Here is a 27,915-nt window from a genome sequence, read left to right as displayed (position 1 = left end):
AAGAAGAGGCAACAAGGAAATTAACGTATCACACACAATGGCAAAAAATAGAATACACACCAGCAGGATGCGGTGGCGCGCGCCTGTAGTTGCAGGCACTTGGGAGGATGAGGCGGGAGGATCGCTGGAGCCCAGGAGTTGTAGACCAGCTTGGGTAACACAGTGAGAGACTCCATCTCAAAAAAACAAAACAGGCCAGGTATGGCCTGTAATCTCATGCCTGTAGTCTCAGCACTTTGGGAGGCCAAGGTGGGAGGACTGCTTGAGCCCAGGGGTTCAAGACCAGCCTGGGCAACATAGAAAAGCCCCATCTCTATTTTATTCAAGTTATGTATTTTAAAAGGGGAAAACAAAAACCTCACAACTAAATGCCCATCAATAGAGAAAGGTTAATTAAATTGTGATGCATTCATAAAATTGAAAGCATTAAAAAGAATAAAGTATTCCAACATGGAATCCATTTTTTAAAAAAGAAATGGATCTACCTGTTCTGACACAAAGCTGCCTACAATACATCATTAAACAACAACAACAGAATGAAATAGTACATATAGTAGATCCTTTTTCCCCCCAGTAAAAAAAAAGAAACACTTTCCTCCCACCCAGCTCAGTCCTTACGACCAAAGGTCCTTTACCCCTCACACAACTGCACCTGCGGAAAGGCCAGGAGCATCCTTTAGATCATTAATGTGTAAGGGGTGTAACAAAGGCTATGAAATCACTCCAACACCAAATCCTGAAATGAATGAATCTGAGGAATTTAAGTGCAGTCAATTTAAGACAAATAAAAGTGGGTGATTTTGTATGTGCACAAAATATAATGCACTAATTTGCACAAAAGCAAATTTTGGAATACGTGTTCCCAGTGAAGAAGGGTATGGAGAAGTACAAAGGCTGAAACCATAAGAGAGAGCAAAGCTCTGGTCCCATAAATTTTTTTTTAAAAAAGCAAAAGAGGCCGGGCGCGGTGGCTCAAGCCTGTAATCCCAGCACTTTGGGAGGCCGAGACGGGTGGATCACGAGGTCAGGAGATCGAGACCATCCTGGCTAACACGGTGAAACCCCGTCTCTACTAAAAAAAATACAAAAAACTAGCCGGGCGAGGTGGCGGGCGCCTGTACTCCCAGCTACTCGGGAGGCTGAGGCAGGAGAATGGCGTAAACCCGGGAGGTGGAGCTTGCAGTGAGCTGAGATCCGGCCACTGCACTCCAGCCTGGGCGACAGAGCGAGACTCCGTCTCAAAAAAAAAAACAAAATAAAAAAGCAAAAGAGTCATGATGCCCCTAGAAATCACCAAGTACAAATGTAAAAGACAACTGATACCACATTCTGACAGGCTAGAGGTAAAACTGAATAAACAGAGTGATAAACTCAGAGAAAACTGTCAAGAAAAGCCCAAAAGAAGAATGAAAACACTCACAAAAGAAATTTACTATAGGAAAAAACTCATAAAGGATCATAAAAAGGACATATAGTCTACCTAGCACAAAGAAATACAACAAATTAACAGGTTATATACAAATTTTTACCTATAAAATTGATAAACTTAAAAAAATTATAATACTCATCTACAAAAACAAAGTCACCAGACAAACTTAATTGTATTTCTATACTAGCAATGAATAGCTGGAAACTGAACCATGTCATTTAGGACTGAAAAAAAAAGTAAAATACTTACATGTAAGTCTAACAAAATATGTGCAGGACCTATATGCTGAAACTAGAAAAACTGATAACCTATTAAAATGGAGAGAAAGACTATGGACTGGAAGATTCAACATTTTTAGGCATGTCAAAATTTCCCAAATTGATATGTACAGATTGAACACAATCTAATTAAAATTCAAGCAGGACTTTGCAGATACTGACAAGCTAACTCTACAATTTATATGGAGACATACGTATTAGAATGGCTGAAAAACAAAAACAGATAATGCTGAGTGCTGGCATGCAGAGCCAACTGTAACTTTTACCTACTGTGGGAAGGAATGCAAAATGGTACAGCCACTTTGGTAATGCTGTTTTCTTATAAAATTAAACACACACTTACCATATGACCCAGCAATCTGATTCTTAGGTATTTACCCAAGAGAAATGAAGACTTAGGTTTCATTTCATATTGGTACACAAATATTTACAGCAGCTCTATTCGTAACTGCCAAACACTGGTAGCAAACCAAATATCCTCCCACGGGGAACAGATAAACAACCTGCTGTACATCGACACAACAGAAAACTACTCCACAATAAAAAGGAACAAACCACTGATAAAGACAACATGGATGACTCAAAGGATTAGCTTACTGAAAGAAGCCAGACTTAAAAGGCTACGTGCTATAATTGCTTTTACATGACATTCTGGGAAAGAGAATACTATATGGATAAAGATGAGATCAAACAGTTACCAGAGGTTGGGGGAGGGGGTGGGTTTAAATACAAAGGAACAGTAGAAGAGAATGTTTTGGGTGATAGACCTGTTCTATATATTGATTGTGAAGGCAGTTACACCACTTAGTATATCTGTCAGAAATGATGGAACTGGGAGCAACACACTTAACTACATGTAAATTTTAAAATACATGTTGATTAAACAAATATATAATCCTGAGTACTGGCCTAGATACACTATAGGGTAACAAGCACTCTTGTTAACTGTTGGCAAGAGCATAAAATAGTACAAATTCAATCTAATAATATAAGACATTAAAAACACGAATTCAAAATAAAGCACCATTAAGTTCTAAGACAAAGAGAATACATCACAAATATGCTTTCATCTTTAGCACTCAATTCTACAAACAAAATTTAGGATTCAACCAAAAATGGTGAGTGTTCCATAAATGCCTGATGTTGATGAATAATAGGGTAGGAAAGGGTAAATGTGGGGCAATTCCACTTCTGAGTATTTGTCCAAAAGACAAATTAGGGCTGTACACAAAGACTGAATCACAAAAGTGTAAAATGGAGCACCATACATCCCTTTAAAAATGGTCATGTACTTCTCTACTTGCTGGCACAGGAAGATGCCCATGATGTACCCCTAAATTTAAAAAGCACATTCCAAAACAACACCTAGCACAACCGCACTTTTGTTCAAAGAAAGACTATAAACCTATAAATCCTATAATTTCTTATATTCTGCACAGATGAATAAACATTTCTGGAAGATTGAGAACATTGTTAAGTGTTTATCTCATGGCAGTAGGAATGCTCTTGATTTTTTGTTTCCTCTTTTTGTCTGTCTGCATTTTCCAGCCCGTTCACAATGAAGATGTTATTTTAAAGATCCCAGTTCAGAGCTTCAACACTTGAGAGGTAAAAGTCATCTTCTGGGACTAAGACATTTAGGAAGAAGATTCCCCCTTCCTCAGAAACCCTATCTGAGAAGGTCCGGTCCTCAAAGAGCCCAAGGTCTCATCCAAAAAGGCAGTTCCCAAGCCTGCTTTTGGATTCTCTGAGGGAAGAGAAGGTTGGCACCCACCTGTGTAGATGTCTATGAAGCTGTGCAGGGCCAGACAATGGGGGTTCAGACACATCTTCACCTGGGCAGTCACTGTCTGCAGACGGCTGGCTGTCAGCAGCCAGCACTCCTGGGGCCCAGCCAGGGAGCTAGTACCAGAAACATCACCAACAAAAAAAAAGAAGGGAAAGAGACTTCCTTATGTTGTTGCAAGGCTCAGTGATCAATGGCAAATTCTCATTTGCTGGAGCTTAGGATTTTCTAGGTTTTCTGGTAGGTATTTCCACTTTGTTGGAATCTGTGGAATCGTCCCCTACAATTAATGTAACTCTGAATTTATTACACAATTTAACAAATCCCAATGAACTCCCAAACCTAAACACTGTGTGGGGCAGTCCAGATGTAAACTAAATCCTAAGCTGGTGATAAATTTCAGGCATTTCAACAGAAATGAGAATTACCAATTATCACTTTACTTTTAGCAATCAGAAAGGTAAAGGAAGCCTAGAAACGGCAGAGAATAACATCTTCACAGTTACAGCTTTAATATAAGTTTTCTGAAGAAAGGAGCAATATGAACCAACTGGGATGGGGCAGCTAGGGGCAGAGTTAAGGGGTGCTTACTTTTGTCCCCCTTTGAATAATGGGCTGCTACAGAGAAGGCACTGCGTGGACGGAGACTCATAATAATTCGACCAAGAGGTTTGCTCGATGGTGACTGTCTCCTCACTCACGTTGGACAAGATAAGTCGAGAGCTGTTGAGTTCATGAATCAAGGCGAAGACCTCAGCCAGCTCTGACTCATTCTCAGGAATCTGCAGGACTTTGCGCAGCAGCTGCAGTGTGGACTGGCGCTGGATCTCCCTCTGGGCTGTGCTCAGGGGCTCTGTGGCATTCAGTACATCTGGGAGTGGTGAGCTCACCTCCTGAGAAGAGAGTGGATTGATCACCAAGCACTCAGAGCAGAAAGAGCCAGCTTCAGGCTAAAATAATAAAAGACTGGGAGCAGCAGACAGATAGGGCCCATGACTGATAGGTGGGAAACCTAGGTTCCTAACCAGCTCAGCTAATAACTCACTGTGTGACTAAAGGCTGGTTATTTTTCTCTGTGGGGCTCAGTTTCTCTATAGGTTGAGCACCCAAATCCAAAATGCTCTGAAATCTGAAACTTTTTGATCACTGAGACAACATTCAAGGGATATGCTCATTAGACATCTCAGATTTCGAATTACTGGATTAGGGATGTTCAAGCAGTATGTATTCTGCAAATATTGCAAATAATGAAATAATTCAAAAACACTTCTGGTATTAAGGACTTCAGATAAGGGATATTCAACCTGCATCAGTAAACGAAAGGATTATATACAACTCTTGGTAATGGATTCAACACTTAGCTCTCATTCATCAGGTATGGGGTTTAGAGGATAACAGACCCAGGTTTCAGTTCTGGATATGCCACTTAACAGCTGTATGTGTGGGACCCAAGGCAATTTACTTAATCTTTCTGAGTCTCAATTTCCTCATCTGTGAAATGACACATGAAAATAGTAATCTAGAGCTATTACACAGTTTAAATAAGACATTATAAGTAAAGCACTTAGCACACAATGCCTATGGTGCAATGAAGGCTCTATGAATGATAGTTTTGATATATAAACAAGTATCTGCACTGCTTAAAGTTATCCGTCTTTAATTCTCAGTGGCTTCTGGGTACAAGGTAATTTTATATACCAGTCAGAGGCTTCCAGGAACAATGTTCTGAAATACTCATTAAAAATAGGTCTTTCTCAAGCAGGTCTCTCTTCAATGGAGCTCCTCCCTGATCCTTTTTGCCAAGGCAGCATAAATCACTCCCCTCTTTGTGTTCTCTGAGTGCACCCCTTGACTGCAGAATTCATCATTTGATAGCTGCTAAACCACTGCATTCCCCGCTTCAGTAAGGGTGGAATTCTGCTTATTTACTGATTCCCAACCAGCATGATGCCTGAGACACACACAAGATACTGATTCATATCTGATGGACACATTATACATGGTTCTATAGAAGTTAAATGCTTAATGCTATAGTCTGGATGTTTACCCTCTCCAAATCTCACGCTGAAACGTGAACCCAACATTGGAGGCAGGTCCTAAAGGGAGATATTTGGGTCAGGGGGACAGATCCCTCATGAGTAGATTAACGTGGGGCAGGGGCAAGGGAGGTGGTGAATGAGTTTTGCCTTCTCTTTCTGTATGTGATCTCTGTGCATGCCGGCTCCCCTTGCCTTCCTCCACGAGTGGAAGCAGTCTGAGGCCCTCATCAGAAAAAGATGTTGGTGCTATGCTTCTTGTATAGACTGCCATATTATGAGCCACATAAACTTCTTTTCTTTATAAATTGCCTAGCCTCAGGTATTCTTTTACAGCAACACAAAACAGACTAGGACACTTAATAACAAGGAGCTTTTTATTAACTCTGCACACCTATGACAATTTTCGTTTGTAATAGTTTGGTTATCTTTCTCTCCCACTAGACTGTAAGCTTCTCAAGGAAAAGGGCCACGTCCTATTCATCTCTGAAAGCCTGGCCCATAGCAGGCATTCAATATATGCTGGCTGAGAGAATTAATTCATTAATGGCTACAGAAGAGCTGACTAACAGTAGAATGAGCTGCCCCGAGAGGCTGTGTGTTCTCAGTCACGACTATGAAACCATAGCTGGAGACCACTTGGCAGGAATACTGTCCTGTGACTCTAGCCAGAGATGAAGAACAGAAAGGACTAAAGACCATTCCAGCTCAGAGATGTGAAAACATTTGGCCACCAGGGGACTCCAAATGACAACACACAAGAAGGTACCTGTGGTTCTCACCAGTGCTTTATTTTGTGGAAAGCAATAATTACATTGTATTTCTCCAAACTTTAGGAGATTGGAAAGTGATGGAGGGTCTGCAGAGGTGAGTCCTGGGGGTGGGCAGCTCTCAGTTAACCAAATACAGAGGGATATAAGTTTTAAGAGTGGGATCTGAAATTGGCAAGAGGTCCCTAGATAATTTCCTATGTCACTTGAAAAGTTAAGTCACTTCATCATCCTAGATCTAGAGAGTAACATCCACTTCCACTGCAAACTGCACAAATAGCTAAAATGAACTGGAAGAAGAAAGGAATGCTCAGAGCTTCTACCTACACAGAACTCAATTCTATCTCCTAATTACAGATAGACACACTTTGTATATATAAGCTCCAGGGTTAGAAGGTGCAGGAAAAACAGACATACCTGGCCTAGGAGAGATTGTGGTCTCATAGGGAGTTAAGAAAAGCAGTCAATATGGGGTGTGATCAGTGCTATGGCAAGAGGAGCACATTAAAACTCATTGAAAATCTGGGAAGAAAGCTTACTTCCAGCAGTAGGCATCCAGTGGAGCAAGAGAATCTGATGAAAGCTACGGACCCATTTTGCATGAAATTTCAGGGATTTATAAACTCCTTCAAGCTCAATTCTCAGTCTTCTCTAAGGCTCCTGGCTCTGACAGTAAAATGCCCAGATCTAATCTACCTTGCCCACCTTATTTTACCAATGGAGAAACAAAGCTCGGGAGAGGGAAGCTTCCAACTCAGGGTCACTCCCAGCCCCAGTGTTTTTCCCACCAAGTCATTAGTGCCCACATACTTTGGTTCCACTTTCCTTTCTCACATTTTCACTCACACTTATCCTTAAGTATGGTATGCCTTCCCCTTCCATCCAAAACCTGCCTGTCTTTCAAGGTCCAGACTTGATCTGGAGTGACCAGGCTCCATCTCAGGTCCTGACCTGTTTGTTCTATGTGCCATCCCTTCTTTCCCCAAGGCAGATCAGTGACATTTCTCTTCTTACCCTTATTTTAGTCATTCCATTTGCTGCCTCAAGTGCAATTGTTTTCTGTTCACTTTAAAAAACTCATACGGAAATTCTGAGGACCTCTGAAAATGCCCGTTTTTCCTGGTAATAGTAATAATAGCAGCCCTAAGGAGCCAAGTGGAAAGTATTTTACTGTCCAAGTAGTTTGGCCCAACTTGAGAGAGGAGGTTTGCCTAGACTGCTAGAAATAAAGCTTTGATTAGCTAAAAGCTTTCCAAGGAACCTGAGAAAGCAGTGGTGCCCTAATCTACAAAGTCTTAGCTTTGGCATTCTCTATTTACCAAAACAGTAAATCAACTTACAGGTCTAGTATCAGGCCTCAGAGGTAAGAGGATGCAACCCTTTCATCCCTCTCCTTTGACTCCTACTTAAGGCCTGTGCTATATCATTCTCTTCAGTGAATGAACTCTTGGTTCTCAGAGATCAAGGTACCTAATCAACCCCTTCACCCTGGCAATGGGGACAAGGAGGCTCGGAGAAAAGGCGGCACTTGTTCAGGTTCAGAACCCACAATCTGGTTCCAGTTTGGATGCTCTAACTACCACCATGTACTTTAAAAATCCTCTTATTTCTACTAAGACAGGTTCACTAACAGAGCCCAGAACAGGCCAGGGGATGTGTTTGGGGAAAGAACTCACGATAGCCTTGGTGTTTTTCTCAGTCCGGTCTTTGGCAAGGTTAAAACCACAGCTGGGACAAATCCGAGGTTTGTGCCTGTTGGTGTAGACATAGCTACAAGAGGGATTCTTGCACTTTCCCCGGCCTCTTGATGTAGCCAGGCCCAAATCCTAAAAAGTAAGACCAATGTTCAATTCTACAAAAATTAAGTTAAACCTGGGCAGAGCCCAGAACCAGAATGAGCAGCTGCCAGTAAATCAGAGAAGAGAGTGGCAACTGCAAACCAGATTCAGCCTGACTTCAAGAGCCTTAACCTTTTTTCTGCAGTTAACCTTTTTACTTTTAATATAGGCTGTAAATTTTTGGCAAATCCAGTCCAGTCCTTCCCTCTCTGTGAAACAAGAGAGTAGACTCTCAATGGTCAGAAACTCAAATGCCTTCAGGGTCCAGGCAGTTGGTGGAGTGAAGCAGGTCTGTTTAAACAAAGAGGGCTAGAGACTGGTGAACTAAAGAGTTCAAGCCCTGCCTGAAGACAAACTGTGACTTATGGACTATTAAAGCTTAAAGCTCTAGCATCTAAGCTCCTATGACAAGTTACTAACTAATCAGCAGAAGAGAGGGTCTACTTAGGGGTAGTTCCCCCTAAATGGTAAATCTAGTTGCCTCCTGTAGCCAAAGGAAATGGAGAGTAAAGGCATGGAGAAGGTAGTGATTATATTTAGGTCACGGGAAAAAGAAATCTGAGCACATCTCCAGGATAAGAGACACATTCTCCTTAGGGATCCGGTCAGACCAGACATTAACCCATCATACCGTGCTGTCTTGTTTGCTACTGAATCCCCAGCACAGAGCTTGGCACAGAATATGTGCTCAATAAATATTTTTTGAACAAATGAATGACCCTTTCTGAACCTGTTTGCCATTATGAGGCCAGAATTTTTAAAAATCTAGCTGTTCTCTCAAAATCTGTTCATCTTAATCAAATCAGCTCGAGAAACTGCCAAAAGACATCTGGCTGGTTGATACTTTAAGCATCAACAGAATTAGAGAATACTGAGAGTGATAGATGCCCCAAAGATGTCCAAACCAATGCAGCATTTTACAGACAGTGAAACTGAGGACCACAGAAGGAAAGAATCTTGCCCAGGGGCATACGGCATGCTAGCAGCAGAGCCAGAACTCCTTTTGGACCAGGTCTCTCAGCTGTCTAGCATTTATTTCCCTGCTCTATGCTGCCTGCCCTACAAAAGGGTGATCCCAATGTCACACATTTGTCCATTAGGATGTTAATATGTGTTATGTTAAAAAATAAAGAGAAAACCCCTGTGGGAAACACTAGGCTAAACAAAATAAGTTGCTTTACTAAAGTACTTCTCTATTTTACTTTAAGATAGCAGTGTTGAACTGGACTCTGTTTTAGGGAGAAAAAGGCAATGTCGCCTAAACGTAACTGTGGAACACCCTTTCTAAGCTAAAAGGTTCCAAGACTGCTAAATGTTAAATCTGGACTGGATTCTCATCTCTGGCAGCTCTCAATAAAAATACACTAATCTCAGCTGTCCTACACTTTATAAATCTCACCTGGAAAGAGACCAAAACAACCCAGCAGATTTATCCAGTAGCTATCATTTGCATCAGGGAGGGGATCTTCAGCATTAACAATCTATACCTGACGCTGTTCTCCCTCCCAGCTACAACCACCCTCTCCCCGAGCCTCCTACTGACCTTCAACCACAAAATCAAAACAACCTCCATGTCAACCCACCACCCACCTAGCTGCATACTTACCAATGTCACAGTGCAGCTGTACTTATATGGAGGAAACATATCGGGCTTGACCTCCACAACTTTCACCTGAGAAGTCCTGTTGGATGGGCCACTTGGTAGCTGTGGATCAGAACAAATTGTTTAGTGCTTTTGAACCTTAGCCAAACTCCTGAGGTCCCATGTCCTGAAACAACTTGAGGGAATGCTTTCCCAGGGAATTTGTAGAGCTATTCTCCAAATGAGCCCTCTGGACTGCCAGCTGGCAGTCACCAGTCCACCAAAGGCTGAGTGTCATGTTCAAGTCCAGGGCTTGCCACAGGCTTCTGTGCAGTTTCTAATACCAGGTATTAGAAACACCATGAATCAGATTTGCAACTACTACTGAGTTATAAAAGCATATAATAGCTTTTATACATACAAATACACGGTTGAACAACTTTGCATAGAAAGATGTCTGAAAGATTATTCACTAAAATGTCACAGGGTAAGAGGACAATCATGGTTGTTTCTCCCTCTTTACCACTATCTACAAAATTTTCTTTTTTTTTTTTGTAGCAATGTGGGTCTCACTATGTTGCCCAGGCTGGCCTTGAACTGCTGGACTAAAGCAATCCTCCCACTTCAGCCTCCCAAAGTGCTGGGATTAGAGGCATGAGCCTCAAATGTTTTATAAGGAATGTATATTTTACTTATATAGCTAAAAAGAGAAAAGATAAAGCAAACAAAATTAAAATTATTCTATAATAATGAATTTAAGTTGATTTTCAGAGTATTTCATGTACCTGTTTACTGGTTTAAGACTAGTAAAAGAGTTTGTGGCTTTTAACAAATACCCAATGTCACCAATCAAAAGGAAACTATTTACAGAGAAGACGGGGGTTGACCCAAGTAACAGAGTGTACATGAAGGAATCTAGGGGCTGGAAATCTACAAAACTACCGACACTAACCAGATACCTTCCTTCTACACCGCAAGATCGCACATACACCCAGAGCTGCCATATCTGTGTGGAAAATAAAATAATTCTCAAAGTAAAAGCCAGTTGATATTCCTGTCAGGGCAAATGTAAAACTGTTAAAGAAAGGAAGTTAACTGACAAAGAACACATGAAAAGGAAGATGGCAGACCCGTTTTCCTATTCCAACCTGGTCCATGACACAGTCTGCAAACTACAGGCCACAATCCAATGAGGAGTCATAACATTAATTTAATGGGTTGAAACCAGCATTTTGCAAATACGAATGAGAAAAAAAGTGACTGCATATAGTAAGGGCACAGCTTCATTAAACCTTTAGTATATATGTTTACTAGGCAGTAATATAAAAATATGCCTGTTACTGAGGGTCATGATCAAAAGCTTGAAAAATGCTAGCTAAGGACATTTTGATAGATCCTTTTATAGCTCACAAGTATGACGATCTGGTATTCACCCACATGGGTGAGATGTGCCTCCCTCAAACCTCATTATAATGTCAGCACATTACCCATTTGACATGGAAAAAAAAAAAACCTTGATAATTATTCTAGCTACATACAGCTAAAAACAAACAAACAAACAAACCCCACTAATCCATGGAATCTGGACACCCAGAAAATTTTTAATATCTGTATCACTAAATGAAGTGAAAATATAAGCCACAAACTAGTATATGGAGTAAGAGCCAAGTTTCTGATTTTTAAAAAATTGTAAAAAATAAACACACACAAATTCAGGAACAGACCTGAAAGCATATCAGATGGTCATTCTGGGTGGCAGGATCATAAGGGACTTTTCTTTCTCCTTTACCTGAATTTTCTTTATTTTCTACAATCATGCATTCATTTTTAAAAGGAAGCTAAAGAGACATGACAACTAAATGTTAATATCTGATCCTAGACTGGATCTTAGACTGGAGAAAAATATGCCATGTAAAGGAACTGTCCTAGAATGGGAGAGGCTTTAAAAATATACAATAAAATAAAAAAGACACTGGGTGAGGTGGCTAATGCCTGTAATCCCAGTACTTTGGGAGGCCAAGGAGGGAGAATCGTTTAAGGCCAGGAGTTTTGAGATCAGCCTGGGCAATACAGCAAGAGACCCCATCTCTACAAAAAAAACATTTAAAAATTAGCTTGGTATGATGGTGCCTGCCTGTGCACCCAGCTACTCAGGAGGCTGAGTCGGGAGGATTCCTTGAGCCTAGGAGTTCGAGGCAGAAGTGAGCTATGATTGCACTACTGCACTCCGGCCTGGGCAACACAGCAAGACCTTGTTTCTGGGGGGAAAAAAAAAAAAATATATATATATATATATATAAAATTGGGTCTGTGAAAAGAAAATAAATCGTGGGGCCCCCACATCACTAAGCTAAAGGGAAAAGTCAAGCTGGGAACTGCTTAGGGTCAACCTGCCTCCCATTCTATTCAAAGTCACCCTCTGCTCACTGAGATAAATGCATATCTGACTGCCTCCTTTGGAGAGGCTAATCAGAAATTCAGAAGGATGCGACCACTTGTCTCTTATCTACCTACGACCTAGAAGCCCCCTCCCTGCTTTGAGTCTTCCTGCCTTTGCTTCGAGTTGTCCTGCCTTTCCAGACTGAATCAATGTTCATCTTGTGTATGTTGATTGATGTCTCCCTAGAATGTATAAAACCAAACTGCTATGACTACCTTGGGCAGATGTCATTAGGACCTCCCGAGGGTGTGTCCCAGGTGCATGTCCTCAATTTTAGCAAAATAAGCTTTCTAAATTAACTGAGACCTGTCTCAGATTTTCAGGGCTCACAGGTCAAACTGACACAATTTGGAATATGAATGGGAAAGTAAAGGTATGCATCAATGTTTCAGTAAAAGAATATCCCTATTCTAGGCTGGACATGGTGGCTCACGCCTGTAATCCCAGCACTTTAGGAGGCTGAGGTGCGTGGATCACTTGAGGTCAGGAGTCCAGGGCCAGCCCGACCAACATGGTGAAACCCCATCTCTACCAACAATACAAAAGTTAGCTGGGCATGGTGGTGTGCTCCTGAAATCCCAGCTACTCAGGAGAGGCTGAGGCAGCAAAATCACTTGAACCCAGGAGGTGGAGGCTGCAGTGAGCTAAGATTGTGCCACTGCACTCCAGCCTAGGTGACAGAGCAAGACCCCGCCACCAAAAAAAAAAAAAAAAAAAAAAAAGAATATCCCTATTCTTATGAAATACACAAACAAGCATAAAGGCATAACTTACCCTATAATGTGTATTTTACACACATGCACGTGTACACACCCACACATGGCAGGGGGAAAAACATGAACAAAAAAGATAAAGCAAAATGGGCCAATACATTAACAATAGGTCACTCTAGGTAAAGAGTATATGGGTGTTCTCTGTACTATTTTTATTTTTGCGACTTTTTTCTGTTATAAATTATTTCTAAGTAAAAGGTTTAAAAACATGTATTCACTTTATAAAAAGAAATTACTTAAAAAATAGATAAATCATTCATGTTAACCTCCTCCCAGAGGTCTGCCAACGTGTAAGAATTGGGATCTGCCTTTACCTATAGTTTTGATACATTAAACGGCAGCAGCCAGACCCTCAAACAGCTCCCACTCCGGAAAATGGGTCTTACCTTCACCTCACCAGGGCCAGATGGCTGTTGAATGGGCTGGCCCAGCTGCTTCAGTGTGCTTGGCTTCAGACCACAAGTCCTCACAGAAGGAGTCTTATCTGAGAGAAACAGGAGCCAAACTGGTGACTTCAGTGCATTCAGAGTCTCCCCAAGTCTCTATGTCCATTCTCAACCCCCTACTCCTGTCCCTTTCCCATCAGACAGCCCCTCCATCCCAGGTATGCCCCAGCCCTTACCACTCAGGGAAAAGGCCTGCCTGGCCCTGGGCAGTCCCATGCTGCTGCCTCGCCCCACATTAACTGGGGCTGGCAAAATCGCTCTCATGGGTCTTGCTGCAGCCAGTAATGAGGGCTTGCCCCGTGCTCTGCCTTTAAGCTCTGGAGCTCTGGACCCAGGGGTAAGCAGGTCAACTCTGAAAAGAAGAAGAGAAATCTGGAAATTCGGGAACAAAGGGAAGAAAACCAAAGTGCAATCTCTATATAGTGCTTTATTAGAGGATAGTATTGGGGTTCAGCTATCAAGCTTTAGACAGATTGAGTTCAAATTCAACCACTAAATAGCTGTGCGGCCTGGGGCAAGTAATTTCATTCTTCTGTTAACTTCTAGTTTCTAACATGTAAAATGGAACGGTAATTACCTATACGTTATGGAGTCACTGCGAAGACAAAGAAGTGTAAAACAATGTCTATAGCAAGTAATGCCAATCGCTATTATAGCTATAACATTTAATCTATCTCTAGTTAGAGCACATACTTATAACAGCAGCTTAGAGACCCTAGAGAACAGAGTCCATGTTTGCTTCATCTTTGCAGCACCAATGTTGAGCACAGGGCCTGCACTGCAGAAGGCCTAAATAAAAAGTGATTTACATGTCTTAAACAAAAGTTCTAAAGTGCATAGGTTCACCCTTTAAATATACAAAACCATCGCCAAAGTATATTGCCACATTATTTTTTTAAAAAAAAGCAAGATGGGGCCAGGCGCAGTAGCTCACGCCTGTAATCCCAGCACTTTGGGAGGCCGCGGTGGGCAGATCACAAGGTCAGGAGATCAAGACCATCCTGGCTAACAAGGTGAAACCCTGTCTCTACTAAAAATACAAAAAATTAGCCGGGCGTGGTGGCAGGCGCCTGTAGTCCCAGCTACTCAGAAGGCTGAGGCAGGAGAATGGTGTGAACCCAGGAGGCAGAGCTTGCAGTGAAATGAGATGGCACCACTGCACTCCAGCCTGGGCGACAGAGCGAGATTCCATTCCAAAAAAAAAGCAAGATGTATTTGGGAGGCCAAGGCAGGTGGATCACCTGAGCCCAGGAGTTCGAGACCAGTCTGGGCAACATGGCAAAACCCCATCTCTACAAAAAAAAAATACAAAAATTAGCCAGGTGTGGTAGTGCGTGCCTGTAGTCCCAGCTACTCGAGAGGCTGAGATGGGAAGATCGACAGCCCGGGAGGGTGAGGCTTCAGGGAGCTGTGTTTGCGCCACTGCACTCCAGCCTCAATGACGAAGCGAGACCCTGTCTCAAACAATAAAAATAAACATAAAAATAAAAAATAAGATGTAGAAGTATGTTGTGCTATGATTTGTGTTTAAAAAAAAAAGTAGGAAAAATATATATACATGCACACATACATATTTGTATACAAGGCATTCTTATTTTTCCAGGAAAAGCCAGCCAAAGTTAAAAGTGGAATTGGCTTCTGGTGTCCACTGTGGGCACAACTGTTACCAGTTGAGAACCACTGATACAAATAAGGGTCTTCAGTTACAAGAACACAACTTCCTCAGGGAAGGGATATACGCAGAATCAATTAAGGAGGAAAAGGGGAGAAAAAGATAGTGACTTCCTCCAACTTACAAGGTACTCGGTTGCATGTTTTATACACAATCTTCAGTTTGTACAGTCAGCCTGTGAGGAAGAGATTTTCTAATACCCAACTCAAGATTTTTCAGAGGAGAGAACTGAGGTCAACAGACATGAAGTGACAACGCCCAAGGTCAAACAGAAGCCAGAAACAGTTGGAACCAGTACTGAGTTCTCTGACCATCAGGCCAGAACTCTTTCTACAGGATGCTTTAATAAAGCTTCTCTTTCCAAATCCAGTATCCAGGACTGGTAACTCACAGTTTTAATACTGCCCAGAGCCTGTGCCAGCAAGACTCTAGTAACTGCTTTAGGGAGACTGATAAGAAGAGATGTGTAAGTAATCTGACAGCAGTACATGGATAGCAGAGTCCAAGGGGAAGGGACAATCTTTATATATCTCTAGGCCTTGGTTTCTGTATCTCTAAAACAGGAACCACTGCCTGGGCTCTGCTGCCTCTCTAAGGCATGCTGTAAGGACATGGGATAAAACAAACATGGGGCATTTCCAAAGCTGTTATTTTAAATACAACTCTATATTATACAAACACACTGACTTACCCTGTAGGTTTTTTAGGAGCAGGGAGTGGACTGGAGGTGCTTGTCCCCTCAGATGGTGTTGGTATGTCTGCTCCAGGACTGTCATTGTCAGCTGTCCCCAGAGTGACCTCAGGCTGCACACCACTTCTGACGACTGGTGTCTTAGTGACTGCTGTACCACGATTCCCAGGAGCTTCCTTAACCAAAACATGGGCATCGGAGATGATCACTTCCTCCCACTCACTCTCCTCACCTACTTCTCTGGGAGGAGCTACATTCAGGAGCTGGCTTACAGCTTCCGAATTCTCCAGAGTCAGTTTGGAGGCATTTTCCTTAGAGGAATTTTGCTCAGTGGTGACAGGTTGCTGATTTCTTTTCACCACAGAGCCTTTGGAAGAGACACCAGAAGCCAATTCCACTTTTACTTTGGCTGGCTTTTCCTAGAAAAATAAGAATACCTTGTATACATAAGGCATTTTACAGTTGATGACATTCACAAACATTCTCTCATTTGATCATTTTAATAACATATGGGCAACAAATAAGGAAACTAAGGTCCATGAAACGAAGAAGTTAACTTAAGGTCTCAAGTGTAAAACTAGCCTGAATCTAAGTCTTCTGGCTACAGGCTCCTTTCACTATAGTATTAAACGCTTTCATCTGAATAAAGCTATTCATCTTCTAATGAATTCTTATTGAAAAGCCTCTCCAGGTTTCATCAACCAAATGTCGGCATTTTTTAGTTTTACATTTAGTTTGACATTATTCAAAGCCTACTTCTCTGTGTCTAGAAAGAGGGTGACATACTGCCATACAGGAACTAAAAGTCCTAAGTTGTTCACCTTGGTGGTCCTTTTATGAGATTCAGTTAATCCCAGTGTGGCCACAACCTCATGTGGACAGATTCAAATTTTCTCACCTCCTTTGGGAAAAATTCTATTTTTTGTTCCAGATTCTTTAAGGTGAGTCTTAAGAATGACTTACACATATGTCACATACTTTGCACTGGATCAAATTAACTCATGCATTATTATCTGCTATAAATACTCAAACTCACTAAAAATGGCAGCCGCTATTTTAGCTAGACCTGGTTTTAAAAAGCCCTTGGTGTCTCAGCTTTTATCCAATTAGCACTGCAGTGGAAATAACAGTATTACATACACACCTGCACACTTTAAAAAAATGTTTTTAAATAGTGGTTGTCTCTGGAATAGGTTTCAGAAAGGTTTTCTACCCACCATGCATATCATGAAGGGCACTGTAAACTAGGAAACATAAAGGCTAGGTTCTATCAAGCTTAGCTCCACTCCTAATTAGTTATGTGGTGTAAGGCAAGCTTCAATTGAATCCTCATTCCCCCTTATGAAATAGCAAAGGGTTGGGCTCTCAGTGTTTGTCAACAGGAGCCAGACAGCATTTTGGGTGACCTAATTATTCAGCGTGGAGGACCTACCTGCACATTACAGAAGTTTAGTGTCTGTGCCAATGTCATTAAATTTCAATATGATTTATCTCCCAGTAGCTTACTACCCCAAAACCCCTCAACATTTCTAAAGCCATCTGCACACTGCACTTCTAGTTCAGAACCAGTAACAGCCAGGCGCCATGGCTTATGCCTGTGATCCTAAGTCTTTGGGAAACTGAGGCAAGAGGATCGCCTGAGCCCAGGAGTTCAAGACCAGTTTGGGAAACATGGCAAGACCACATCTCTACAAAAAAAAAAAAAAAAAAAAAAAATTAGCCAGGTATGGTGGTATGCAGCCTGTGTTCCTGTTTTCCCAGCTACTAGAGAGGCTGAGGTGGCAGGATCACTTGACCCCAGGAGGCTGAGGCTGCAGTGAGCTGTATTCATGCCTGGATGACAGAGCGAGACCCTGTCCCTGTCTGGAAAAAAAAAAAGAAGAGCCAGTAACAGGTGACCTCTTAAGAGCTCTTTGGTAAAGCATTCTCAGATTCTAAGAGAGTGAGTTAACATGACGAGAAATTCCAAGTCAAGTGCACAGAGTTTATTTACTGCAGGAGAGAGAAAATTTATTAGAAAAACAGGAGACTAAACTCATTTCTTGAGATAAGATCTTTGAGCAAACACTGCACTAAGTAGGCTATTTTAGACAAAAATCACTGCAGAAAGATTGGTTAATTTAAGCAACCTGAGCAAAACTCTACCTGGTGATCTCACATTTCATTAACTCAGCCTACTCATATTAGATGTTACTTTCAAAATTTAAGGTAAATAAAACAGGCTGCAGGCTCAGAGAGACCTCAGTTGCTGCCATTGGAGAGCCTTAAGAATGAAGCCTTGAGCTAAACAGCCTTATATACTATCTTTTGTTTTATTCAATTCATTGAGAACTATGCCACATATTTCTTGGGCTAACTTTAGCCAGTATGAACTCTAGAACAATACAACAAAAGGCGAGTCATTTCCTGCCTGGCACAAACACACTTGGAGCTTTTAGAGACAAATTATACTTGCTGCTTCAAAAATCAGAATTCAAGAAATTTTATTAATAGATCAAGGGTGTCCAATTTTGGCTTCCCTGGGCCACACTGGAAGAATTGTCTTGAGTCACACATAAAATACACTAACAATAGCTGATGAGTTTAAAAAAATAAAAATAAAATAATCACACACACAAAAATATTGTAATGTTTTGCTCTTTGAGGAAGACACGGTCGTAGGTGGTGCAGAGCTGTGGTCCGCCCGCTCCTGCCCGCTCTTGCTCCTGACTCACCGCTGTTCTCTCTCGCCAAGGAACAAGTCGGTCAGGAAGCCCGCTGCAGCCAAGGCTTTTAAAGATACCGGAAAAACACTCATGGAGCTGGAGGTGGCAATTCACCGAATTCAAATCATTCTAACGAGCTGTAACAAAAAGTCCCTGGAGAAGATGTGTGCTGACTTGATCAGAGGAGCAAAGGAAAATAATCTCAGTGAAAGGATCAGTTCGAATGCCTACCAAGACTTTGAGAATCACTACAAGAAAAATTTGTGGTCAAGGTTCTAAGACACAGGAATGTTGCCATAGGAGAATCCACAAACAACTAATTGACTTGCACAGTCCTTCTGAAATTAAGCAGATTACTTCCATCAGTACTGAGCCAGGAGTTGAGATGGAAGTCACCACTACAGATGCTTAAGTCAACTATTTTAATACATTGATTACCAGTTGTTAAAAAACAAAAAATCTCAATGTTTTAAGATAGTTTATGCATTTGTGTTGGGCTTCATTCAAAGCCATCCTGGGCCATGGATTGGACAAGCTTGTCTTACATTCTGCAGCTAAACAGCACAGCAATGCCTGAGAAGTGTGGTTTAGTGGAAAAGGCAATGGGATAATTAGCTGTGTGAATTTAGTAAGTCGCTTTTCTAAAATCTATTTTTCCTCAGCTGGAAACTCAAAAGAGTTGAAGTAGTTGATAATCAAAGTCAATTTTATTTCTAAAATTCTAAGTGCATTGATGGTAAAATGTTACCTATCTTCTCTCACTTATTCTGTTCCTATAAGCTTTAGAGATCACAGTATCTACTCTTTACATGGTAATTCTTGCAAAATACATTGGCAAATTCTGACTTAGCAAGTCAAGATGGGGGGAAGGTAGCTAAGAAAAAAATTGTTTTCATGCCATCAGCTTGATCTTAGTAAGAGAACCACGGCTCTAAAGTTTTTCAGGCTGGGCACCATGGCTCACACATGTAATCCCAACACTTTGTGAGGCCAAGGCAGGTGGATCACTTGAGGCCAGGAATTCGACACCAGCCTGGCCAACATGGTGAAACCCTATTTTTACTAAAAATACAAAAAAACCTAGCTGGCTGTGGTGGCACATGCTTGTAATCCCAGCTACTCGGGAGGCTGAGGCATAAGGATCACTTGAACCTGGGAGGTGGAAGCTGCAGTGAGCTGAGATCGTGCCATCCAGCCTGGGCAATACAGCAAGACTCTATCTTCAAAAAAAACCAGAAACAAAAACAGTTATTTCAGTTAAAGCCAGGTATGATGGTACGATGTCATATGCCTACAGTACCAGCTACTCAGGAAGCTGAGGCAGGAGGATCACTTGAGACCAGGAACTCGAAATGGGCCTAGGCAACATAGCAAGAGACTCTGTCTCAAAAAAAAACAAAAGTTATTTCAATCAAAGTGGAAAGAAACCATACATACAAGAAATGAAAAAGCCAAAGTAAAAATAGCCTGCAGGAGGGACAAGCCCATAACGGTCACTGACAGTCTTTCATGCACACGTGCAGGAAATATGGTCATTTAAGAGACCTGCTTTGCATTGGTCAAGAAAGGCCAAGGAAAATTCTGACTACTATCCAGTTCAATCTCCCTACTGCAGCTAGAGAACTGCCTTTTTGGGGAATACAGTGGGAATACACTGATGGCTTCACAGAAGCACATCAGAGAAGATGGCACAAGAGCTTTACAAAACCTCCTGTGAGATATTAGCACTAGGTCCTTCCTGACCCTAGAAGTGATAACATGAAGAGCAATAGTAGGGCTAATAATTACATTGATGTCTATCATGATGATAGCAGGGCATTCACTGAAGATCTAATATATACCAGAAACTGTGCCATTTAGTCTATATGGATAATCTTATGTGACCCTGCTAACATCCCTAATGAAGTAGGTACTAACTTCTATTTACAGATGAGACAAAACTTAAATCCAGAACAGATATAGAATGTCTTGACCAAGATTACATAGTTAAAAACCATGGCAAGTAGGGGTCTGAACTGAGGTAGCTAACTCCAGAATTGTGTTCTCAATTATCCTGTTCTGTCTCCTGGAATTGGTGCTACCCTGAACTTAGCCAGAAGCGAAAACACTCATCCAGAGGGCAAAAGTCACCATCCCAGTTATTTCTCAAAGAGATGTGAAAATTGCCCTGGAGAAATTTAAGGTATGCTGCTATAAGGTTTTTCTACACATATATAAGTTTGGACCATGCTGAGTTAAACATGTGATCATCACAATCCCAACCTAAGCAATTTTCACTAAAATAATGTCCTCTCTTTCCTTTTCTACCCACCCAAATTCTGTTGATTCTTCAAGACTCTCTCTCTTCTATAAAACCTTCCCTGTCTGTCCCAGGCCTTATAAATGTCTCTCCTCTCTGAACTAGGTGAGAATTTACTGCCTATTCCATCCATTTTAGCCCTTAAAATGTATAGTTTCATATAAAAAATGTAGCAAGTATGTATGTTTTATCTGGTGCACACCAAGCATACACAGGTGACAGCATGTTAAACACAACTTCAAAAGGGCACAGCTGTGATGCTCATTTATTTCTTGAGTGTCTTCTATGGGCAAAGACTGTGGGGGATCCCAAGGTCATTAAGGAACTCACAATGTGACATAAACAGAAACACTGTTAACTGGCGATGAGTGTTAAATAAAGACACAGATATATCTATATATATAGATAAGGGGATGACAGAAATAAGTAAATAAACATGGTGTAGTAGTTCATGGAAATTATGAAACAGGTAATATTTCTGAAGAATATTTAAAGGTATGATATGTTAAATTTAAAAAAGTAAAATATTATAGTATTGGAGATATCCACGAAAAAATAGAAAAAAAGGGAAAACAGTGGCTCACAGTGCTGTAATCCCAGCACTTTCGGAGGCCAAGACAGGAGACAGTTTCAGGCCAGAGCAACAGAGCAAGACCCCATCTCTATTGGAAAAGGAAAAAAAGAAGGGAAAGAAGAAGAAAAAAACAGATGCAGAACTTATTCACAGAAAAAAAGACTGGAACGAAGTACACCAAAATGTTAATAATGGCTTTTCTTTGGATGGTATATGAGTTTGGATAACAATTTATTTTTCTTGTGTTTTTTAAACAAACTATATATAATGGAAATGATTTACTTGTATAGTCAGACAGTAAAAACAAATGTTAACTTTTTAAAAATCACCTGTTCCTAATGGCAAACAGAAAGCCTACTCTGTGAGGCTTCCAAAGCAGCAACAGCCAATGTACCTTACCTTTGGAATCCACTTCCCTCCTAGGAAGTTACCACAGGTAGGGCACTTAGGTGGCTTGTGCCTGGTGACATATGTAAAGGAGCACCCTGGGCTGGTGCATGTCCCATGGCCCCGGCGGGTATATGTAGTGGTCTGTAAATAAAGAGTACATCAGAATCAATAGAACAATCCAACCTCTCTCGGACTCAGATGACCACTATAACCACAGCCAACACCAGGAGGTCACGAGCTTATGGAAGGATAACCAATTCATAATCCTACCATAAAAGGTCAGTGTTGGAAAGGTACTACAATACAACAAATTCACTTTTTAGAAATGGAGAAACGAAGTTCAAATGGGGAAAGACAATTGCCCAACGTTACAATTAGGTACCAGAAGAATGAAGAAAGTGCTGGTTGCTATGCATTGAGCTAGGCACCACACAGTGCTAAACACTTTATCAATATGTCATTTAATACTCTCAGCAATCGTATTAAGTATGTATTATTACTACTGAGGTTTAAATGCTTTGCTTCATATCATCAATCAAGGGCAGAGCTAGACCTAGAACCCAGATTTCTCTATTCTTGGTCCAACATTCCTTCTATGCATCCAGCTGCACCCTCTGGCTCTAAATACTTCAAAGAATTTGCTTCATCTTCATTCTTCAGACAACCAAGGACCTGGGATTCAGAATAAAAGTAGATCCATGGTCACTGAAAAAACAAGGGCAATTCAGGGTATAAGCCAGGCCCTATCCTTTGATACTCAAAAGAATGTAGTTATTTGCATATTAATATATATAGCCACTGGCTCTTATCATCTCCACCGATCTCCCTTTGAGCAAAATGTATTACAATGGGTTATTATATTTCAGCTACAAATAGAAATGACTTATTCATTAGTCATGCTTCACTTCTAGATTAAGGCTGGAAAAAAAATCCATTTCTCTGTCAGATTTGTTCTGTCACATATGAATGTTTACTCAGCTATTAATCCCAGCTTACCTAGCCCAGTCGAAAAGCAAAAAACTCCCTTGGGGAACACTAAACTACCATTAGCTACCTCTGCAAGGAAGCCTAAGGAAAAAGCAATTATGACAGTGGTATTAAGCCAAGGATGAGTGTGAAGTCGTATGGCACCAAAAGAGAGAAAGACCAGGATTTGGGTTCCAATTTTGCCACTAATACACTGAATGACCTGGTGGTAAGGGACCTTAACTCTTGGGCCCTGAGTTTCTTCCTCTGTAAAATCACCTGTTTTTCCTATTTCATAGGCATGTCTTGCTGAGAAAGTGACATAAGGAATGAGAAAACATTTAGATTCTACATGCTTGTGAGAGACTATTAATACTAGAATATAAAACATCTCTGATCCTTTCTCAGGTTGTGGCCAATGTATAATTCTCATTCTGAACACCTCAAGAAAGCAGAGTAAAAATTTAAGATAAGTTAGTTTTATAAGAAAATTACCATGAACTTGGAAATATTCCTTAACAGTAGGCTAGAGAAATGACTTTAGGAAAAAAACTGCTAAATGTTCAAGGATGATGTTTCAGTCCTAAGTATTAATTATAAAACACTTTTCTAGAAGTGCTTGGCTGACATTTATTAGAGCATGAAAGAACAGTAATTTCCAGGAGAATAAAGACTCAGGAGAAACAAGCAGTTTCTCCATGAGTCAAAGCTACAGGCTGTTCCTATTTTAAAATATTGCAGCTTTCTTATCTGCAACATATTGTTTATCTGCAGCAGACATTTTTGAAGATAAAATAAGCTGGTAAGTTAAAAATATGTACTTGAGCCCTAAAGAAACCACTAAAATAACCAAAACAAAGTCAATAGCTAATAAGCCAATAAAAGAAAGAAAACAGATCCATAAAAAATAATCACATCAGAAGAAGGCAGAACAAAATAGATGAGACAAATAGTAAGATAACAGATCTAAATGTAACCATATCAATAATCATATTAAATATTAATGGCATAAACAACCTCTTTTAAAGACAGAGACCGTCAGAGGGTCTTGCTTTTATATTCAAACTATATGCTATCTATACAAAGCAGAACAAAACAAAAACACTTTATGAAGATATAAATTAGTTAAAAGGATGGAAAAATAAATTTATTGATATAACAATAATTTTTAAAAGCTAGCCATTAGACAAAGTAGATTTCAGAACAAAGATTACTAGAGATAAAGGTCATTTCATAACAACAAAGGGGTCAATTTATCAAGAGGGCACAACAATCCTAGATGCTTACATACTTCACAATAGAGTCAAAATTAATGACATAAAAATTAAGAGAACTGTAAGAAATAGACAAATCTACAAGGATAGTTAGATGTCACCTCCTTTTTTTTTTTTTGGAGAATCTCAGTCTGTTGCTTAGGCTACAGTGCAGTGGTACGATCACAGTTGGAATATCCTCCAACTCCTGGGCCCAAGCAATCCTCCCACCTCAGCCCCGAGTAGCTGGGACTATAGGTGTGTACCACCATACCCAACTAATTTTTTGCTTTTTGTAGAGATGGGGTCTCCCTGCCTTGTCCAGGCTGGTCTTGAACTCCTGGGCTCAAGCAATCCTTCCGCTTCAGTCTCTCAAAGTGTTAGGATTACAGGCACATATCACCGTGCCTGGCCAGATGCTTTCTCTTATAACTGATAGAACAAGTAGACAAAATCAGTAAGGATATAAAAGGGTTGAACATTATCAATCAATTTGACCTAATTAGATACGTATAGAACATTCTACCCAATAGCAGACTATGCATTCTCTTCAAGTGTACATAACATTTATCAAGACAGACCACATTCTGGGCTGTAAGACAAATCTCAATAAATTTAAAGGGATTCAGTTTATATAAATCAAAAAGGTCAGGCCAGAGTGGTATTAAACTATAAATCAATAACAGAAAGATATCTGGAAAATCCCCAAATATTTGGAGAGTAAATAATAGCTTCTGAATATCTCATTGGTCAAAGAAGTAAATTAGAAAGTATTTGAATTGAATGAAAATGAAAACACACCATATCAGAATTTGTGGAATGCCACTAAAGCAGTGCTTAGAGGGAAATTCATAGCAGCAAGCACCTACATTAGAAAAGAAAGAAAGAGCTGGGCACGGTGGCTCACGCCTGTAATTCCAACACTTTCGGAGGCTAAGGCAGGAGGACTGCCTGAGCCCAGGAGTTCTAAGACCAGCCTGGGCAACACAGAGAGACCCCCGTCTCTGCAAATAATTTAAAACAATTAGCTGGGTATATTGGTGTACACCTGTGGTCCCAGCTACTTGAGAGGCTGGGGCAGGCAGGTCAATACCGGGAAGTCAAGGATGCAGTGAGCCATGATTGTGCCACTGCACTCTAGTGTGGGCAACAGAGTGAAACCTTATCTACCAAAAAAAAAAGAGAAAAGAAAAGAAAGGTTTTGAATCAATGACATCAGCTTCTACCTTAAAAAACTAGAAAAAGAACAAATGAGAACTACTGGGGCAGTGAAGAATACACGTGACCATGGACATCAGCTGGATAACGACTGCCGTCGTGCCCTGCTCACCTTTGAGGTCCTGCTGGTTCACAGATTGGATGGCCGCAATACATTCTCCTATATCTCCATATTTGTCCCCCTTTGGCTTTTGTTACTAACTTTAATGGTCACAACATTTAGGCGAAAAGGGGGCAATCATTAGTGGTTTGGTATTCACAGAGACTTCTGTCAATTTCTGCTTGAAATTTTCCCACTTTTAAGAGAATATGGAAACATTTCATACAATCTCCATCAGGAAGATAGTGAAGGTGCTGAAGAAACATCGGTTCCAGAAGCTCCAAAAATTGCTTCAGTGTTTGGGAGGAAGATCAGGTAGTTTTAATCCAGAGCCCCAGGAAATACGTTCCCCCACCTCCCAAGTTAAATATTGACATGCCAGATTAAACTCCTAGAGAGGGCCCATACACAGACTCCATCTTGCCTTTGCCTTTTGTTCATTCATACCAAACCTGGAAATGGAAACAGGCTCCAAACACCGTCATCTCATGCCCTGTTTGAGACTGATACCTCATCAGCATGCATCATAGATGGAGATTGTTTCAGTACGTGGGTGTATGTGGTATGTACCTGGGTAAGAGAACTTGCTTTCCACGTTCGTGCTTTAGATGTAGCTGGGGACAGTAAGTTGAATTGTTTTAGTAGGTCCTCAAAAGGAATAACTACACAGTGGTTTTCTTTAAAGTGCTACTGTACCTATCAAAAGTATTGTTTTAAAAGTATTTTTATACACTGCTAGTACAAAATTGTATTTCAGATTGTGCCTGTTAAGACATAATAGCAAATGTAAAGAGTTCTCTCTGTTTATAAACCTCATAGTTTATAAACAAACTGCATATTGTCTATTGCAGATGTCTTTAAAGATTGCATAAAACAGTATGTGCCTAGTGTGGAGCTTACCAAAGTACTAGGCATGAACATAGGGACTGCAAATCCCATGAGTGTTAATATTTAGGTGTTTGTAATCGAGGTCTGCGCTGTGTGAAGGTCTCTGGTAGTATCCATTAGTAGAGGGAGGAGCTACAGCCCTTGCAAACTTGTGACATGCTCCAGTGTAGTACCAGGCCATAAAGTGACACTGTTGTTTAGTACCCTGAATTTTTCCACACAGGTAGTAACTGTCCAGATTACAACCAAAATAAGCAACAAGTGGTTTGTCCACTTCTAAGAATCTTAGAATATTAGCTGGCTGTAATGTAAAGCATTACTCGTCATTGGAAAGCTGTAGAGAGTGGCCTTAACCAGAAGCGGCCAACAGAATCAGGTATTATTTTAAGGTCTAAACTTTTTCATCTGTCAGCAATAGGGAAACAACAGTCCAAATTATCTTTGTAGATAAGTACAGTGTTTATTACAGGGTAATAAGGGAATGTTACGAACAACTTGATATATTTTTAAAATTGGGCTTGCAGTTAAAAACCTTCTCACAAAGAAAATTCCAGGCCCAGATGACTTCCCTGGTAATACTACCATTTAAGGAAAAGAACTGAGGTGGAGAAAATACTTCCCAAGTCATTTTAAGAGGCAAGCATTACCCTGATACAAAAAGTGGACAGACTGTACAAGGAAATTCTGAGCCAAATTCTGAGCAAAATTTTTAGCAAATCAAATCCAACAATCTATGAGAGGGATAATATATCACTGTCAAATGGGGTTTGTCCCAGGAATACAAGGGTGGTTTAAAATTTGAATAATAGTGAAGTTCACTACCTTAACCAACTTCTGGAAAATTCTTATAATACTCTCAAAAGACACAGAAAAAGCATTTGACAAAATCCAACATCCATTCCTGATAAAAACTCTCAGAAAATTAGCAATAGAGGGAACTCCTAAACATGATAAAGGGCAGGTAGGAAAAACCTATAGTTAATATACTTAATGAGGAAGGACTGAATCCTTTCCTCCTTACATGAGGACAAGACAAAGATGTCTGCTCTTACCACTTCTATTTAGCATTGTACCAGAAGTCCTAGACAATATTATAAGGCAAGAAAAAGAAAGAAGGAATTCAAATCAGAAAGGAGATATAAAACTGTCATTACATGTAGACAGCAAGATTAACTACGTAGAAAATCCAACAGCACCTACAAAAGTTAACAGAACTAATAAGTGAGTTAAGCAAAGTTGCAGAATACAAGCCCAATATACAAAGCAATCAATTGTATTACAACGTATTAGCTGTAGGCAATCAGATATTGAAAATTTTCTTAAAATGCCATTTATAATAGTGTCAGAAAAAGAGAAAGAGTTAGGGATAAATCTCAGCCCCGATGCTGAAAAAAATATCAACTGCGAATTAAGAAACTAGAATCCGGTCTGACTTGTGTTGTAACCTTGAACAAGTCCCTTCTCTCCTCTGGGCCCTTTTCCTAATCTGTACGATCACAGTATTGAATTCGATCAGCGGCTGCTCATTTTCCTAAATCATGTACACTTATGAAAATTTTATAAAAGTCATGGAATCTATTCCAGGAAAAAGGTTTGTATAAAAATTGAGGTGAGTTCATGGATCCCATGGAGATCTATCTACAACCCCTCACCCCCATTAAGAGCATATGGACCACATAATCTCTTCGAAACCTTTGCCAGTTCTCACATCCTGAGGTTCTAATACTTTTAGAAATCTACTTGGTCCTACAACTGGTAGCTCAGAAAGAAAAAAAAAAAAA

At 40.5% G+C, this 27,915-nt stretch overlaps 1 protein-coding gene, 1 non-coding gene and 1 pseudogene across 7 annotated transcripts in view; 2 read left to right on the top strand and 1 right to left on the bottom strand.

Moving 5' to 3' along the window:
- Positions 1-27,915, bottom strand: part of HMGXB3 (HMG-box containing 3) — a 53,048-nt gene that overhangs the window by 12,402 nt on the left and 12,731 nt on the right. For 4 of the 6 annotated variants that reach the window (XM_003900352.4, XM_017960046.3, XM_009209374.4 and 1 more), the window contains 8 exons: positions 21,719-21,850; positions 15,742-16,160; positions 13,555-13,730; positions 13,319-13,416; positions 9,744-9,842; positions 7,976-8,125; positions 4,085-4,386; positions 3,482-3,609 (listed from right to left, as the gene is read on the bottom strand). In XM_003900352.4, the coding sequence (XP_003900401.2) occupies positions 3,482-3,609; positions 4,085-4,386; positions 7,976-8,125; positions 9,744-9,842; positions 13,319-13,416; positions 13,555-13,730; positions 15,742-16,160; positions 21,719-21,850 (1,504 nt within the window). The remainder of the gene's footprint in view (positions 1-3,481; positions 3,610-4,084; positions 4,387-7,975; positions 8,126-9,743; positions 9,843-13,318; positions 13,417-13,554; positions 13,731-15,741; positions 16,161-21,718; positions 21,851-27,915) is intronic. The other 2 variants (XM_009209375.4, XM_017960045.3) reach the window with 2 other exon arrangements.
- On the top strand, positions 11,113-11,216 carry LOC116275170. Its single transcript, XR_004184127.1, has one exon. It is a non-coding gene; the product is annotated as a small nucleolar RNA U13 (small nucleolar RNA).
- LOC108586195 lies at positions 17,694-18,889 on the top strand (annotated as a pseudogene).

The sequence above is a fragment of the Papio anubis genome, chromosome 5, assembly GCF_008728515.1.
Source record: "Papio anubis isolate 15944 chromosome 5, Panubis1.0, whole genome shotgun sequence".
NCBI classification, from domain to species: Eukaryota; Metazoa; Chordata; class Mammalia; order Primates; family Cercopithecidae; genus Papio; species Papio anubis.
The sequence above is the reverse complement of the archived record's forward strand: the minus strand, read 5'-3'. Positions and strand labels throughout refer to the sequence as shown.